Source organism: Pieris brassicae, chromosome 2 (genome assembly GCF_905147105.1).
Source record: "Pieris brassicae chromosome 2, ilPieBrab1.1, whole genome shotgun sequence".
In the NCBI taxonomy this organism is placed as follows: domain Eukaryota; kingdom Metazoa; phylum Arthropoda; class Insecta; order Lepidoptera; family Pieridae; genus Pieris; species Pieris brassicae.
In genome coordinates, this window is record NC_059666.1 from 12,537,719 (window position 1) to 12,557,586 (window position 19,868).

Below are 19,868 nucleotides of genomic sequence, written 5' to 3' on the forward strand. Positions count from 1 at the left end.
TCAATACGTTGAAAATAGTGTTTTCTTTTTATTACTATTTATCTATTTTAACTGTTCGTGAACGTGTCAATAAACGTTCATTTTTAAAGATAAAAAGGCTTTTACAGTAGTTTATCACTACCGTAATGTACTACAAATTTTACTCATTATCATCCAAATCCGTGAGGTTGCATAATTGGGATAAGCCATCACTAATTACAATACGTATATAGTCTGTGGGGATAAAGAACCGGTGTGGTAGTAATATGAAATAATATAATTTATCATATTATTTAGTATTTAAGACTTTTAAACAATGACGTAACAGTGTTAAACAAATGTTAAATTGCTAAATTAAGCACTGCTGCGACGGATATCTTTCCGCATAGATAACGCTACCCTATCGGTAAATACGACTCTCAAACAAGAGGACGTGGGTTTTAACTTCAGTTTCGATGCTACACTTGTCCGTTAAAAGAAAATATCGAAAGGAAACCAGTTTGCTTTATATTAAAATCTAGTGGTTATCTGGAAGAGATCACTCGAAAGCGATAAGGCCAGTTGTCCTTTTCATATAATTATCAATTCAATTGTATTAATTATTAATTCTCAATTATATTATATTTCCGTACATGCAACGAAGTGTTAATAAATAAAACTTGATTACGTTGTCCAGCACAGAAGGCAAATTTCCTGCTAAGGAAACATTGTCTATTAAAATTCAGAAATCGAAGACCCATAAAGCGTTCGGCACTCTATGTATGTAATATATACTCTATTGCCATATACTATTTCTGTTAGTTAGACAAATATTATCGCAGACGTTTTTGTAGATATTGATGTCTTCTATTAAACTGTTGTACGACACTATGCTCTATTGTCAATAGCTTCCGCAGCGTACGCGATTTACGATTTTTTTTGGTCTTTTTCACATCTTAGGTTACACTATCGTAATTTAATACAAAATCATAAGTTTTTTGAAGAAATTCTATAGGCTATGTTCATCATGGATAACGAAGGGTTCTTTTCAAAGAGTCCTGTAGTTGTCCTATTTAATGCTAACAAACAATCAAATCTTTCCTCTTTATTATATTAGTATAGATATATATTTCATGCGAAATATAGTACTACACAATTTTTTTAAACGAAATCTATAAATAAGTATAACATTTACGTTTCGTTTATCGTGCAATATAATCATTCTATAATGTTATGTAATGTTTATTGTAATCTATTCGACGCCGTAGTGAACAGAAAAACTGTCCAGTTCGTTTACACTACGTACACTATTGTAAACTTCTTTTTTTATTTTATTTAAGGAATAATTAAAAAAAATATAAACTTAAAAATGAATTTATTTTTTCACAAAAATACTTTTTTTTTATCGAGCAAACCGGCAGCTCGCTTAATCTTTACAGCCGCCCATGGACACTCAATGCCAGAGGGCTCGCGAGTGCGTCATCGAGCTTTTGAGAATTGGTATGTCCTTGTCTTGTCCTTCAGACCCTAAGTCGAATTGGTTTGGAAATACATCAGTGGGCAGTTGGTTCCACACAGTTCCGACAATAGACGTCGAGGTGATACGGATGGAATTTCGTATTCTGCCTCGACGTCTGATGATGAAACTCAGCTGGAGGTATTAATTCGAACAACTCCTCTGAACACTCTCCATGGTAAATGCAGTAGAAGATGCAGAGTTACCCTACATCTTACGCAACGATAAGGGACATACATTATCCTTACATCCCTAAGACAAATAATGTACATTAAAGTATAGTAGAGATAGACGCCATACAGTCTGTAATAAAGGAAGTGCGTAAACTTATTTTGTCTGCACTCTAACATAAAACAATATTCAGTTTCATGCGGATCCCAAACAAAGGAGTTACACTCCTAACCAATGCCTTGTACAAGCTTGAGGTGGCCTTAATGTTAGTAAAAAAAGATTGATCATAAAAAAATTGCAACGTAATTGACAACAAAGCTAAAATCTATACATACAACAATCATTATATTTATTTTTCTGTGTACTCTGTGACACTAACAAATCAATATATTAAAAAGGCAACAATGCACTCCGTTACGATAATTAGAACTTGAACAATGCTTTAACATGACACTGATTGCATCATCATTGTAAAGTGGTAATGTTATCTGTGATATCAATGTTTTGTTAATACGAATATTTGAAATGCTAGTAATATAAAAAGCGATTTTAAACTTAACTAAACTGCTTTATTTAATATTTAAATAAAATTATATTTAGGGCAGTGTTGGCCTTGTGGCTTCAGCGAGCGACTCTCATTCCTGAGGTCGTAGGTTCGATTGCCGGCTGTGCACCAATGGACTTTCTTTATATATGCGCATTTAACTCTAACGGAAATCAGTGAGGAAACCGGCTTGCCTTAGGCGCAAAAAGGCGACGGCGTGCGTCAGGCACAGGAGGTTGATCACCTACTTGTCTATTAGATCATTGATAAATGATCAGGAAACACATACATAAATCTGAGGACCAGACCTAAAAAGGTTATATTTTCTTTGACTTCAGGCTACAGGTAAAAGCTCGCAAATCGACATTTAAAAGACATTACTTAATTTTTACAATAAGTAAATAATAAATTAATGCTAGTGTTGATAATTATTACAAAAAAAAACGAGTGAGTTTTTTCCGAAAATATTTTTCTCGCAACTTAAACCACTAGGTCATAAGCCTCGCTGCTGAGCCAAAAAGCACACTTAAAGAAAAACATTTTTCAACAGATTCAATTCACAAACACCCCATATCCTACGGGACAACATTTCATTGGAATTCTAGTTTATTTAAAACCACAGCGCACATTAAAAATATAAAATGCAAATATACATTAATACGTGGAGTGCACATTAATATAATGAAGTTTTTAATGTGAATGCGTAATGGGATGGAGCTGATATCTTTGACCGGCTTTGAAAGCAAACCGCTCTAGCATATGCGGCTATGGCCGAGCTTAAGATTCTCCATATCTTACTTTTTAGTCCTTTATATATTAACTTTTGGTGTCTTGCCTTTAGATTTAAATAATATGTATATGATGTCGACACAACGTTAAAATCTTAGTACTAGTTTAGTGCTGTATAACGTAATTTTATTACAATTAAGTAAAAAGTTCATAGTCGCGTTGAATATTTACGATATTTAATTTTTTAAATAAGCAACTTGGCGCCGGTTTTCGCAAAATTTTCGACCCCTTCGGCAATAATTGGTATATTTACATAATTAATCAATTATCCTTCCTCAGAAATCACGCTCAATTGTTGAAATCCGTTTTAGAATTTATGGCGTAGATAGGAACGCAGACGCGTCTGGGGTCTTCATTTCTTAATATGTATGGTTTTTTCTTATACTGTACTGTATTTTAAAGTAATCCAATCCACGACTGCTGGATACTGCAGTAGAGACAATTGAGGCATGTTATTGTAAGTCCAAACAGAAGAAATGTGGTTTTCGCTTTTTATACTTTAAAGTATTTGTATTACAAATATTATTTTACTGTATTGATATATTGTTTATAAGTTACGAGTGGACATCAATGATCTAATGTACAACTCAAGACTGTACGGACTGTCTAAGATCTGTTGTGTAATGTATAAACTTTAGATTAGATAGATAGATAGATATAGATTCCACAACTTTTTAGAGTACCTGCTCTTTTTTTAACAGGGGTTTTAAGTACCATACAAAACATGCGGTTAAAATATGTTATAGCTAAAAAATATACTATAAAACAACTTTTTTTATAAAGTGCACGGGCTTCAGGTGTGAATGATGAAAGATTTTTAAAGCCTGTTTTAAGAAGGCTTCTGTAACAAATATATTGGTCATTTTTGTTATGCAGGTAACAGGTCACCAATGCTTAGGCAAACAATTAAAGATTGACAGTGTATGACAAATTGAAATATTTTCCCTATAGCATATTTTTTTATTTAAATATATGAGTATTTTCAAAAACTGTAAGAAAAAAAAATTAAGCTCATGAGTACCTAAAAACTTTGATATCAAGTCTACCAAGTCTGGTAGCAAAATGCATGACAGCACGATATAAAAGCATATACTAGGGTTGCTAAGGGTGGAAAAGGCCTAATGGATGCTGTTGAATTATCATAAATCATAATTCAAAGAGGCAAAGATGTTAAGTTAGGGACCAAAAAATCATTTGTTTTTAAATATATTTAATAATTAAAATGGGAATAGAGTTCAATAAGAATAAATTTTTTCTGAGTGAAAAAAAAATCAAATATTTATAAACCTTTATATTAAGCCCATTTTTTTTAAATATCTCAAAAACATTTTATATTTATTATTTTAATGGCATTAAAAAAATCTCATTCACTCTTAAAAAATAACTAAAATCTTGAACATTAATCTTGGTTCAATAGGAAGCATATGAAACTAACTAGAACTAGATTTCTAAACCAAACAAAAACAATGCAAATAAACGTTAAGAAACATTAGTACGACACAAACATCTAATTGAGCACAATATTATCGTAAACATGTTATGTCCGTAACAGTATTTAAGATCAAACATAAACTTCAAAGGATATCTACAACGTGCAACAAATTTATTCCTAAGAAAATCTCATTAATAAATGCCCCGAATGACCGTAAACCTAAAAATAGCACAGGACTAAGGATGCAACTTACCGGTTGTTAGCAGAAAAACGAAGACACCATGATACAAACACATCTTTCACCCTATCTAAATACAAACGTTCACAATAAAGATCAAACTGTTAATTTCAGTATTGCGGTAAACATTTTTATGTTAAAGGATGCTTAGAAGAAGGATTTTGGAAGCACAAATATTACGTACGCCGGAGTAAACTAGACACCTTAAAGGGGCTAGCGACGCGGACTGAGTGAGCTTTAGAAGTTCGAATTCGAAAAGTCTCTTTCATAGACGGTACACACACGCATATTTTTATTTAAATAAAAGTCCCACAATGATAGTTTTGGTATGTCAAAGGATCAGACAGCTGCTAACTTCACTGTTTATTTTGACAGTTTATGAGTTCATTGACATGATTCGGTTAGAAACAAATTATTTGGATGAAACTAAGATAATATAGATAAGAATTTAGAGATAAAAGGTAGATGAATTTTGTTTATAACAATTCCCTTTTAAATAAAAAGATAGGAAGAAAATTATGATTAACATTTTAGAAAGGTATATCAACAAAATATTTAGGTTAATAGTACTGCATTAAATTCATAGATGGCGCTGTTACCTTGTTTAATGGAGGATCATTGTTGCAGTAAAATTAGTATTGTTATAGAATAATCTTTTATCTTTTGCCTAGGTTAAGGGTTTCTTAATAAAACTCAATGTTAAACATTCTTTTTATTGCCAAAATGATATTTAGCAAAAGTCTGAGCAACAAGCAATGGAAAGACTAATGTTGCATCTGCATACAGCTTAATTGGTGTGGCATTTGATTTTATTTTCCCCCATGAGACGGCTTCATCTGGCCTTGCTCCAGAATCACTACCATCAAATTCACTAGCTGTATTAACATACACAGCAAAATCAGCACCATTTCTCATTAGATTAGCATTACAAATATGATGCTTTACAACACCACCACCAAGAATAATCACACCAGTGTTATTAGCTTTAACAGCCATGGTGTTAAGCCGACGGAGGTCTCCTAGTATATCGACAACAAGTCCTGGTTTATTATATGAATGAAAATACATCATATCACCAAGAGAACCATCAGTCAAAGCTGGACTGAAAATAGGAATGTTATTTTTCCAAGCCCAATAACAAACTGAACTTTCATTGTTAATTCTCTCTCCTAATCTTGCAATTATTCTTGAAGGTGTCCATATAGTACCTTCTTGAATCTGTTCATCAACCATTTCATTTAGTAATGGAGTCACCCATTCTTCAAATAGGCAGTAATTGTCATTGGGGACTAACAAATTACCAATTCGATTGATTCCCCTGGTTCTTAAAACTTTTCCACTTAAATTAAAGTCTCCTATATAAGTGGGAGCGAGGCACTTAATAAAATCTTCTTCTACACCGCCAGCAGTAGTAACAATACAGTCTACAAGTTTATTTTTAACCAGGAAACGTATAGTATCACGTAAGCCAGAAGAAATCATATTGGATGTGTATCCTAAGAATATAGTGCAATTAGTAGTCTTTTTTATGAATATATCTTCTTCATAAGGATCACGATTTTCATCAGACAGTGGGACGGAGCGGCATTTTAACATTTTATTGATTTCCGTCACTGCTTTACCAAAGCTAGTGGCTTGAAAACCAGAACGTTCATAACTCTCAAGAATTTTGTTATAATCTGTCCCGTTTTCCCAGTCATAGCCGCAGACGGTTGGTGTTTCGGCTGGAAGTTCTTGACTTGGGGCTAAAACAGCACTTACTGCAACGTCGGGAGCCAGGTATTTGGGTTTCTCAATTTTAGATAAATCCATGATGATTGTACCTTCCTTAAACTCTCAACATTTCTAATTTAAACTTTGTAACTTCGCAGATATCTTGGGTTATATGATTTCGGAAAAATAAATTAAAATAATAATATTTAAATCAAAATACTGAATGTAAGCAATGAGAATAATAATTTGGTTTACAGCGACATTTGACGTTGACAGTGATAGTCTCGACTATAACAATGTAAATAGACTCTCAATATAGCCTTACTATTATAAGTATTAATCCCAAAGGGTTTGGATTTAGAAATACGTCGCTTGATACGAATTTCATGATACTCATTATGTAGATCTCTTATGGACCTTAATTGAAACCTTTTTCAGTAATTCTGACTGCCGGAATCGCGCCTAAGTATAAAAAAAAATATAATTTTGTATATTGTATTGAAATTGGTTAAACGAAACGTTCATTTCCTATTGATTGTTATAATATTTCAAGCAGCATGTATTTTAGAACATGTGAAACAAAACGCAAATCGCTATTTTGATAGTAGATTTTGACAGAAATTACACTGACAGATCCAATCCGTTACTTTATGTTTATGTGAATATGCTTCTGCGTTTATTGTATTTGGTAATTGTTGTATAGCACTATTCATTAATTTTTACTAGATATTAACTATTACATTAATATTTAAATATATGTAAACTAGAACTTGGTTTAGTTAGGTCATACATAATCAACCTCAACTGGTGTGTTACTATTATAGTCTGTTTCAACCCTAGAGTGTTATTTTAAAACCGTAGGCGTGGAGAAAAATCAGCACCCACCCGCAGTAACAAACCACAGGCATTATGCAAGCCGTAGCTGATAAGGCTGGTCCAAAAAGCCGAAATTGCAGAGGCTTGAATAAAATGCCTTTGCTTTGGTACGCAAAGGTGGAGGAGATGCCGGATATCCAAAACACTTATTATTATTTATTTTTAGGTAACTTTAGTTAGTATTTTTTTTTCAATAACTGTTTCCGACACGTGAAAGTGGTTGTGGGTGATAATTCTACCCATCATTAAATACCATAAAGACAAAGGTTATTTATAAAAGATCAGGGTTTTATTATTCGTTTCATTAACTATTTCATTGATTATTGTTTGTTTGATTCAGGCTCAGAACCCAAAGCTGCTAGTACTTATGCGATGTAGGCGGGGTCATTCGCGTTACGGGAGGGGTGAAAGTCAAAGTTGTTTTTATATTATTTCGTAACAGTAATATATATCTATAAATATTTAAGGCTGACCATCATAGTTTCTTCTTCAAGATCAAGATAATATTAAAAAATATGGTAAAAAATAACTTATTGTTTTCAATACTTAGCATACAATTTCCGTGAGTTCATAACGTAACATACGAGTTTAACGCATTTGCGACGTTTAATGAAAGTAAAATGCGAGCAAAACCACTGTATACTGTTATGTCATTAATGATTATAAGGCCATGATTCCAAAGACGGCTACCTCAGGTGTATCCATATTTAATAGTATTGAATTTTTTAATTATTTAATCATTAAAAATAATGTATATCTTTCAGTACTAACCTAACACGATAATGTCGAAATTAAATACATTGGATATACAATACCGCTACTATAAACTCGCTCTGCAAACGAATAAAAATGTCGATGGAGTCGGAGAATTCCGTAGGGGCAACGTCGCTGTTAACGGGGATCTGTGCATCAGACTGGTTTTGACCACATTGCAAACGTCGCTGTTGCACATATATCTATGTACAAAGAAACCAAGTTCTTGAACAGACGCAAGACTTTATGTAGATAGTTGGCCAACTGTAGGTCCCGTCTTGTTCCTAATTTGTTGTAGCCCACTATCCCTAAGATGGATAATGTTGGGCACATTAAAAGATAGTAAGGATGGATGCCATACAGTCTGTAATAAAGAAAACAAGTGACTTTCTACATGCGTTCCGACATAAAACAGTATTTAGTTTCAAGCGGAACCAAAACAGACCAATGCGCCGTACAAGTTTGAGATCGTCTTAATTTTAGTCAACGTTTTTGCTCCTCAAACCATACACCTTTTGTATGATTTCTTGCAAATTTCCATTATGTGATCTCGAAATATATACCTTGGTTTCGAGCGTAGTTTTAGTAAATACAGTTGTTTATTAAGTTAATTATAAATTCGCCACAACTACTATAAAGTACGTTCTAATATAGCTTTATTAAACGACTGATTTGAAATTTGAATGGATTATTAAAGTCTTAACTAATTACTGCTGTTAGAATAATTATCATTCGATACGTGGTGATATATATAAAACTGATTTTATTTATTAATAAGAATAAATACGTAGATATCCTCAAAATCTACTGAACTGAAGTTGTTAATTGGGAATTGTTATGTAAGTTAGGAGAATATTTTTCGATATGACATTAACTTTTCGAGGAATTGTTAGACAAACCTATATTTTCGAAATTCAGGACATGTGTTAAAAGCCTAAATTATGAAACTCACGTAATATTAAACTTTAAGAATAACTCATACACTCATTTACTCGGGTTACGTTAGACACATTTTTATTTTGATATATACTTTTTATTAATTATAATTAATAATAGTTACCTCCACGATTTAGAATTTTATAGTAAGTGTTTAGTGCGAACTATCGTGTGCAAAGTATTAGCTAATATCAGCCTAACCTCTCTCTTTTCCCTTGCCTTTCTTCCTGGTAAGAAGATATTGTAACGAGGTTAGTACTCAGGATTCAGATCTGTTTGCTTTATATCGCGTATCGTACTGTCTGACTGCAACCTTATTTGGGCGTGTCTGATAATGTTTCGAATGGTACACTGTCAGCCTGTTTCCGCTTGTAATTTTAATTGAATGAAGAAAGGTCAAAGATCAGCCGAACATTGCGCGGAAATAGTCTTTCATTTTGAAACGTCCGGTAATAAGATTTATAAAATACTAAAAGTAATCTAATACTAATAGGTAGTTGTGCCTGACCTATGTGACTACGTCCCAATAGTGGTAGTTTCTTCCTTCACGTTATTGCGTCGGCATTTGATGACGCGGACTTCTTTTGGCGCGATAGGGAAAAAGAGTAGTTTTACGATGCACGCGCACACCGTCACAAAAATCCGACACCCACCCACCGTCGCAAAAAACCGACACCCTAAAAAATGTCCATTTCTGTAATTATAATCGTAATGTAATTATGTACATTTTTTGTGATATTTAAATAAACATTTAACTAGATAATGCGTTATAATAAAATTTCAATGTATTAAATACAAACGTAGAATAAGGCATCGTAGAATAAAATTAAAAAGTTTTTTATCTTGCTACGCCAAAGAAGTATAACTTGTAACGTATGTACATAAGTAAACATGTTTTTAATGTTTTAATTACATGTTTTTATTGTTTATTTATATCACCACGCCTTTTTCCCGAATGTGTAGGAAGATACTGATGTCGCTACGGTCCTGACCTCTCTCGCTTCATCACATTCACAATGCACTCGTCAGTTATTGGTACTTTAACTTGTCCCTTCTCTAGTACCTCCTGGATTAAAAAATGGAGATGGTGTTATTACCATAGTTAACAATGAAAATAAAAGTTAATGCTGCAAGTGAATATACTAAGTACATAGAGAAATTACATTCACAAGTTTATGTTAAACTTTTAAATTCTAAGACCATTAAAAGTCATTGTGTTGTAAATGAAAGAATGTGTTTCCCGCGTAAATTAGAGATGACGTCATGTTATGCCACAGATTATTTTGTTTATTTAGTGAAATCAAATGTAACTAGTTCTATAATTTAATGTGCTCTATTTGCCTATAATCGAACTAGTTTTGGAAAGTTTAAGATGCGTTTATTTTTGTTGCTCTTTGTGGTTTGACAACATTACTAATGTCGTCATTATTTTAGTGATATTAAATTTGTATACGCCTAGTGCATACTTGCAAATTCGTAAACAGGAAGTTCCGAGTTATAGGATTATAATTACTGTTGGCAAGCCACCGACTGGCCAATTAATAATAATGTCCGTTTATTTCAAATCTTGTAAATGTTAACATATATATATATTTTTTTACTAACCTATCCTATATTGAGCACCCTTGGACACAATCGGTAAAGGCCTCCTCCAGCTTAAAATTTTTCTATTCATGCCTTTCTTTTTCCATTCGCTTCCTGCAAATGCTTTTATATCTTTTTTCTTTCTTTTTCTAGGGTGTACTCTGCTCCTCCTTCCCCTTGGTCCTGTCCTGACCGACCACTTGTTTGCCTATAAAGAAAAATGACACGAATAAAATTAGTAGATTTAAAATTGACAGAATTAAAATAACATTTAACAGGAATCAAAGATACAAAATGGTCAAAATATATTTCCGCGGATTACTTCGAACTTATGTTTACATTATATATATATATATATATATATATTAAGATAGATTTAAATTTTAGGGGTATTTAATTGTGGATTGTATTACTTTTGGAAAACATATATGTTCTGAGTAACGGTCCAAAATACTAAATGTTAGATATATTTCAAACTGTACGATTCTGTGTCTAACCACATGAAGAGATGTAGTTTCAATCACATATAGTACATTACCGATATTGGTGCCAAAAGTCAGGAAAATCATTATATACTCAATAACTAGTCTAAATTATTTCATGAATTTATCATATATAGTTAATCTCTTTGTGTAAAACAAAAAATTTGGCTATTAAAAAGAGTGGCGGAGAGTTTATTGCCAGTTCTTCTTCTACGCCCTTGATTTGAGAACTGGCAGTAAATGTAAAATTAGAGGCATTTCAAATACATTTCTGTTTTTGACGTTCATAAGTGTACATTGTGTTACCTAAATGAATAAATGATTTTGAATTTGGAATAAGTATTACAATTGTATAGTTTATTTAAAACAATCGTAAAACGCTTTTGCTTTTCAGTCCAAATTAAATAACTTAGTTAATAAGAATTTAGTTATTTTTTATTATTTACATTAAATATATAACGGCAATGTATCAAATCCTCAAATCGGAAAATTTCTTAGTTGCTATTAAGCATTCTTTTATCATTCCTAGAAAAAAATAGATTTAGTTTTTATGATTTTGTTACCAAGCACGCGATATGAACAGTCACTTAAGTTTGGTAGTTTACAAACGGCATAGCAATCTAAATATAGTATTAATATAGATTATTGAAAGATAATCTCGACGTATTCATTTCGAACTCTCACTTAGCCCAGTGGAAAGGGAAGTTCTAACAACTTAATGAACCAGCAGTTGTTCACGCGCCCTACCACAGATAGCCCGCAATAGTTGTGTGTAAAAACGTGTGTAGATTTAATTTTAATCGTAAAATTAAAGACTGTGCGTTTCGTTTTTAAATTTTGTAAGTATTTTCTTAGACTTTTATAAATATTTTGAAAAATAATATATCGTAGGGATGTAGTAGTTCTTTTTTCTCTTCTTGCATCTTTTCTCTTAATAATTTTAAGTTACATAGGCCGTTATTTATTAGAACACGCGAAACTTTGGATGTTGGAACAATATTAACGCATATACTTATTTAAATAAAATAGTATAATAACGATAATATAATAAAAAATTACTAATTTTAAAAATGCATTCAACCAATCCAGACTTAGGAGATCAATTACAGAGAGTTCCAGTTCTAGTAGTCTAGTTCCTAGACCTAAATTCGGTCTCAGAATTAAGAATAAACAAAGCGATATAAAGAGTCTTATGTACCCTTTTTCACACATTACACCAATTTACCTTATACACTTACAATAAGGATCTATAAACTTCCTGTCACTTTGTAAAGAAATAAATACGACATAGCATTATTTTGTTGAAAGATTTATCACGATTCGTTTTTCGTATCATCAATCTTACGTAAATCTTGTACATAAACATGAATTTGTTGCCTTAAAATCTACCAAATAATTTATAATTTTAATTAAATGTTAAATTGTAATTTCTTGGTATCGTATTGAAAGTGCATTCCGACTTATATATGCAACAATGACATATGATAATATCCAAGCGATGACAGATTACATAATACATTCACAGACAAATTATCTTATATGGTGTTATAAATACAGTTTTAGCGACGCTTAGGCATTTATACTGTATCTTGAATCAGAGTAAAAAATGACAGAAATATATACTATTTTAAAATCATTGTTAATTCATTTTGATGTTTTAATATTATTAATAGCAATGATTATTTATTATATAATTCTTATCTGTCTTTGAAAATTTCCTTAGTTCTTCATGCAAGTAAATAATGAAACTATACTATACATATAAAAATATATGAAAACAGTGACTCGAAACTCTAGACAATTCATGAATTATTAGGTATAATTTAATTTTTAAGTAAATAGTCAAACATGCGTGTGTGTATGCCTATTTGTTGATGTATGTGTTTACGGGTTAACACACATAAAAACACGTATGCAGAGACGCATGAATATTTATAACAATTATATTTTTTGTAGGCAATTCTATGTTAAATTTGTTTTGTAATTTTTATAAAAGCTGTTGGATACTAAATGAAAAAATAAATATTTTCATATACAGTTATGCTAGTTTCGACTTAGAAAAAGCTCTCTATAAAATTATTTAATTGATAATATATTCAACTTGTAATTCCTTACGCTGGAACTAACAATAGTAATCCTGATATCAAAAAAGACATTTTGTTTCACGTGATTCCAATCATAATATTCTATTAAAAATAATCACTGTAAGCCTAGCAGCTTCAACGTGCGACTCACATCTCTCAGGTCGTAGGTTCGATAACCGGCTGTTCACCAATGGATGTACTTTCTATGTGCGCATTTAACATTAGCTCGACTGAAGGGAAATATTGTGAGAAACCCCACTCGCCTTAGACCAAAAAGTTGATAGCGTGACACCCACAGGAGTCTGATCACCTACTTGCCTGTTAGATAGACAAATGACCATGAAATAGATACATAAATCTGAGGACCAGGCCTAAAAAGGTTGGAGCGCCTCTGGTGTATTGTATTAATTTATTTTTATTGAAAATAAGATTTCGGCACACCCTGTATAAATCCGGAAGCAATCTATCGTGTTCGCAACATTACACACGTCTCTTCCGAGGTTTGCGTGCGTGTAATTGTCTTTTTTCGGCTCCATTTTGTGTCGTATTTTGTTAAATCTAATTGCGTCGATACTATGACATACTTCTTGATTTATTAATACTAAATCTTTATGTTTCTTGTAATCAAAACCCGAAATTATTTATTTCGTAAGCTAACATAAATTATATAAAATAATTATATCAAAGATATAGCCAAAGATCCAGAAATTCACATAGGGGAAAAAATTAATTCAGTTAACTTAGTACCGAATTCGACTGTGTTGTGAGATGAAGTAAAATGGTGGATGGTGTTTTGGCTTAGTCTAGATATAGATTGTGTTGATTACCGTTGAAAAAAAAAACAAAAAAGAATTAAATAAAAAAGACTTCTCTTCCGTCAAACCTAAGACCAAAGTTTATAAAACTTTAGGTGTTTTTAAACCAATTCGTCATAGAGCCCTTCAAGATAATGCAATGCACTAAAGAGACCTCTTGCATTGAGAGTATCCAAGGGCGGTAGTATCACTTAACATCTGGTGACCCTTTTGCCGCTGTTCTATTAAAAAAGTATGACGTCACATTTTTGATAGATTAGCCATTTTTCAGTCATAATAATAATATTTAGTTCGTAGTTGTAGCATTGAGATTATATATACGGTTTCTGTATCATCGGGGGTCTTTAAATAATAGAGTATTTTAGTTTTACTCTTTATCAACCACTCGCGTACAACACAGAATATAAGCGAAATAATGAAATGTTAATTGCTATGAAACGAATGAATGCAATGTAACAGTTGAAGAGATTGTCTACGTGTGGCTATAACTCTCGGGCCATAACTCCGACCATTTAGGAAATCGCCACGCTTATAATCCTAAGAAAGCCCAACGAACAAAATGTACGGCTTTGGCTAGTACAAACTATATTACACTAATTAAATAGATGTAAATACTTCAATTAAGTAGGCATATATGTTTAAAACAGTTTTAAGTATACAAATGATGCTAACAGAGGCACCGCATAAAATTCGACGAATTAATTTTGATAAGGTTCTATATAAACCTGAGCAGTGTTGGCCTAGTGCAGTGTGCTCTCATTCCTAAGGTCGTAAGTTCTATCCTCGGTATTGCACTAGTGTACTTTCTATTTGCGCATTTAACACGCTCGTACGGTGATGGAAAACATCATGAGGGAACCGATTGCCTTAGACCCAAAAACTCAACAACGTATGTCAGGCACAGCTTTGACCTAATTGCCAGTTAGATGGACAAATCATGAAACAGATACAGAAACCTGAGGTCCAGACCTAAAAAGGTTGTAGCGCCACTGGCTTAGTTTATTTATTTTTATTAAGGCAAAAAAAACTGATCACGAAACAGATACAGAAGCCCACACCTAAAAAGCTAGTAGCGCTACTAGTGTTTTGTATAGAACCATCACTATGAAATTATCACCGTTCACTTAATTATCCACAGGTCATACTCGTACATAAATTGCTTAGGTGTGTAATAGGAAATGTCATGAGTTGCGTACATTTTAAATATTACGTGCATTTATGTGTGAAAGGCCTTTAATTTATGACAAATCAAAAAATTCATGATAAAATTGTAGTTGAAATAAATGTTAACAAGTGTATATAAAAATGTTTTATTGTTTAAAACACGTTCACGAGTTTTGAATCGGTATGTATGTTATTTCAATTTTTAAACATACTGACATATGACTATGAAATCACTATTACTGTAAAAAACACTAACTCCTCCTCCTCCTCGTTTCTCCTTAATGTTAAAATTAGCCTACCTTTTTAGTACATACCAACTTAGAACATTTTGCTATGCTACCCCAGAGATTGTTCGGTTTTCGGAATGAAAACTTTTTAGCATTTTCTGTGAATTTTCTGTTCAGAAACCTCAAAGTTCAAGTCATAAGTTTTTAATTAATAAATTAAAAATAGGGGTTGGTCGTAGAGGGGTGAAAATTAAGGGTTGTATATATTTTTGTATGCTGTTTCATAAAAAAAGTCTAAAAAATAAATTAGGGTGGTTAACACGTAAGGGCATGAAAAATGTTGTCCGATTCGCAGACCTAATCGATATGCACACGAAATTTCTAAAGACTTCAAGCCATTCCGGAGACGTTTAATTACAAACACCGTTCCTCGAGAATTGTATGTATTGGATAAAAATAGCATATTGAATATAATATTCGACCTCCTACGGAATGAAGGCCTCCTTCAAATTAATCTCTCATCTTCGGTACTATTTTCCAATCTTTCCCGCTATCTCTTATTTCGTCTTCCCAGGTTTCTGATGGGCGTCCTCTCTTTGTGTTCCTCTGGGCTATTCCATATTCTTTTGCCTCATCTGTCATCACACTATCTCTATCTAATAAAACACTGTTACTATATGAATCAGTATTATAAAAGTATTAACGGTTTTCAACTAATATGACCTTGAACTTGTTAATTTAATTTGTGTCTAAATAATATTTATATACCTGGGGCTTTATAGAGGATATTATTTTCAATCTATATATTAATCACTTATAAAACAAATTAGAGTCGAGCGTCTGGCTATGCTCTCGGGACGTAACTCGGACGATTTGAGTAACGGCTGAATGTAGTAATATAAATAAACCTAAAAATGGATAAAAAGAAAACTAAAATAAATTTTAAAAGTTGTTAATGCTGGCTGTGTTTCGATACTTATTCGTTTAGAGACGAAAGCCCCAGCTCTGCGGTCACCGGTAGCCTATGCATTTGAACCCCACGGCCCAAGAGTCTCTAGTCCAAAGTGAACGAGACCAAAGTTGGAGGAATTATACTTTAATTTCAGCCGTTTTATCGCTGATTTAGTGTTTACAAACTGTATATTAATTACTTTAATATTTATTGAGTGCATTGTACGTTTATGTATATATACACCACGAGAGCGAATAATTTAATTGATTTCTCTAATACCTTTTACGATCAACTCTTGCGCATTACATTAAGGATTACGAAGACGTTAAGTTTATGACATAACGCACTTGTTCCTAGTATGCAATCATTTTGTATTGCTCTTCGCATTGGTCACAGTTTCCTCAATGTTTTGAGGGCAGCTTGTGAACTCGAGTTAACGTTGGTATTTTGGCAAAACTCCGACAGTTCTTCACACCGCAACAGCTTCTCTATATTTATCTCAAATCCGTTCATATGTGACTGCAGTCACTACTGGACCAGTGCTGCCAAATGTCATCTAGACGCTATTCGGAGGCGGGCTTAGCAAATTATAGACTACAATTTACACGATTAATCTCAACTCATGAGTCTTGACCATCACCGTTCAGTTGCCTGCTTTTCTGTCGTAGGTAGATAGATCGAGTCTTAGACTGCACTCCGGGGATTGCTCCTTGTAATTATACAACCTGATTTCATCACCCCTTTCCATTTGCGCTCTTCTAGAAGCACGCTGGAGTTTCACCCTTTCATTGTTGACATCCCCAAGTGCCGTTTCCTTCTGTAAATCCCAAAGGAATTCCTTGCCCCGTTTAATATTTCCTAGAGAGTATAACATGGGTTCATTCAAGCGGCTTTATAGGCATCTTCTGGACAGTGGTGTCCTCAAGGCCGTATGTCTATTCAAATCTAGTGGGATTGTGGCTAAACATCTGTTCTGTATAAAAAAAGTAGAGTTTATTACAAAGTTTATTACAAGAAGTACCTTACAAAAGCCTACATTATTATAGGTAACGATTCGATTTAAATAATTAACAGCAAAACTGGTGAAACGACCGTTAATTACTGTAATTATAGAAAAGCGGAGCTAATTTACAAAAAATTGTAATTCGTTTTGATTTTCATGGCTTATTCTAAATCGGCCTAAGTATATACATATTTCGTTTTCTGATGAACCGAATTTGATTTTGATTTTGCTAGGATAAAAACTAAGTCAAATTACGTAGTTTTTATCCTGGTTAGTAGTTTTTAACCGTTAGTCGCGGCTAGTTGTAAAAATTATGTACGAGTTAAGTATTAAACACAATTTCGACGTCCGTTTGACTGGGCGTTTCTTCCAAGCAAAGACCATAGTCAAAATGTACCTAGAAATCTTTGTATAATAAGATTTTACCCACTTAATTTGAACCTTAATAGACTTGCCACCTTTTCAAAAATGGCATCCATTTTATCCGTAATAGGGCGACCAGAGCGACATGCGTCTTTGACATCAAAATTTCCGGATTGAAAACGCTTGAACCAAATTTCTGCTACTCTCACAGACACTTCACTAGCTCCATAATCATCGCAATTTTTTTTCGCGTTGCATTTTTAACTCTTTTGTAGTAAAATTTTAAAATGAATCGAATTTCTTCATTAAATTCACTCATGACAGTACGAAAAATAAATAAAAATCACACATTTTCCTAATTTGAATTTGGAATTACCTTCTTTGAAATTTAAACTTTTAATGAAACTAAAACCAGCCAGATACAAATAGTATAGCCAAAGAGATTTGTTACAGGTTCATACATACTATAATGCGAAAAGACTTTTTCTTATACTTGAAACTGACAACAACTTAAAACTAATCCCATTACATAAAAAAGGCTTTTTCCCCAACCTAACATTTAATATAGCAGAATTTCATGTGTTATTTGTGATGTGGTAATTTTTAACTATATTTTATAAAATGTAAGAGAAATTTAACATTCTAGATAAACAGACTACAACACAGCTTTCTAGTCTAGATATTCAATATTAAGTTAATCAACCGTAACTTAGGTCTAGGTTATGTTACAAGAAATGGAGAAGTGTAAATATCTGTAGATAGGCCTACATCCTAAAGCGTCTACAAAAAGTTCTGCGAACGTTGCGATAATTTCGGGAATTCAGCATGAGCCTTTTCATGCGATTTTGTTTTATACTATCAAGTGACTGTTTTTATACCTCGAAATTAATTAATATAAAAATCAACAATATCAATTTGCATAAAATTAAATTATTGTAATTGACATTTTTCTCCAGCTTCGGAGATTTTGTTCCCTTTGGAGTAGGGAACTCTTGGGCCGTGGGTTCAAGTGCATATTTAAAGATTTATAATACCTGGTAGATAGTACCGGTGACACCAGAGCTGGTGCTTTCCTGGCTCAACGAATAAGTATCGCAATACAGCGAGGAAATTCTGGCAGCATTAAAGGTACCACTACCACATGGACCAAACATTTTTCATTCATCAAGTTATTTTTTATTAATATTTAATGATTACTATGTAGGTTAAGAAAATTGTAAAGTGTATATTTGATAACGATGTATTATTTATATAAATGGAGTTCCAATGCATTTTTTACATGAAAATAGGTTGCAGACTCAAAAGTATTTATAGTAATTTATTGTTTTTTTCTTTTTCAGGTATTTTGTAACGCTACCCTATGAGACATTTTCGGTAGTGAAAAAAAATGGTAAGTCAAATTTCAATTAATTAATATATTACAAATTAGATTACATCGTTTCAGAATAAACATTTAAATAATCTTCTTTAAATGCTCCATTTTTATATTACACGAGCTAGAGGTTCGGATAGAAAATCCGTAAATATCCGTGGTTCATGGGCACTTTTTCGTTTTCATGTGTCCTTTTTTAATATTGTTCTGATCACTGTTTACATAAGTTTTAATTTCTTTGTTTTTTTCTATTAGTTTTGTAAATAACTATATGTCTTATGTATTTTTGCACCTCTAGCGCTCACCTTATCTATTTTATGTTTCTCACAGTGGTGGCCCGGAAGAGATCGCTCAAAAGCGTCAGGCCGTCATTATGTCAATTGTATTATGTTAATTAATTATATTATGCACGTTGAAGTCTGTCATATACTAAACTATGCACTGTTAAAATCTGATGTAACGACATCAAAGGGACTACTCATATTTGGTCGTAAACAGCGAAATCACGCGTATTGATTGTAAGAGCCTTTAACAATGTTCTTGCATTTTGCATCTTGTTTAAAAGAAATGGGAGCCAATAACATGTATACGCAATCGAAATCGTTTTCGATTATTAATTTGAGAGTAGAAGTAGAAGGCTTGTGTCCGCATACACTATCTACAATATATACCCACTGTCTGAAATATATTAGTCAAACAGCTCTTGGATTCAAACCAAAGCGACAAATGCTCCATAACTATTAACTACCAATTCTAAAGTATTGATTATATTTATTATTTTGAATTTTAATGATGGTATTAATATTAATTAATATGATATTAATTATTTTCTAACATTTTCAGTGGCTCGGTGTGGTTACAGCTCTAGCTCTACTGACTCTAGCACATGGGAATAA

At 32.6% G+C, this 19,868-nt stretch overlaps 2 protein-coding genes across 4 annotated transcripts in view; both read right to left on the bottom strand.

Moving 5' to 3' along the window:
* The window catches only part of LOC123720266 (tyrosine-protein kinase-like otk), a 45,999-nt gene extending 41,050 nt beyond the window's left edge, over positions 1-4,949 (bottom strand). For all 3 annotated transcript variants that reach the window (XM_045676807.1, XM_045676808.1, XM_045676806.1), the window contains exon 1: positions 4,664-4,949. In XM_045676807.1, the coding sequence (XP_045532763.1) occupies positions 4,664-4,706 (43 nt within the window). In that variant the 5' untranslated portion in view covers positions 4,707-4,949. The remainder of the gene's footprint in view (positions 1-4,663) is intronic.
* Positions 4,950-5,347: 398 nt separating this feature from the next.
* Positions 5,348-6,623, bottom strand: LOC123720733 (probable deoxyhypusine synthase). The gene has a single exon (XM_045677465.1). It carries the CDS (start codon positions 6,458-6,460, stop codon positions 5,348-5,350), a length of 1,113 nt encoding a protein of 370 aa, XP_045533421.1. The 5' UTR covers positions 6,461-6,623.
* Between the last annotated feature and the right edge of the window lie 13,245 nt (positions 6,624-19,868).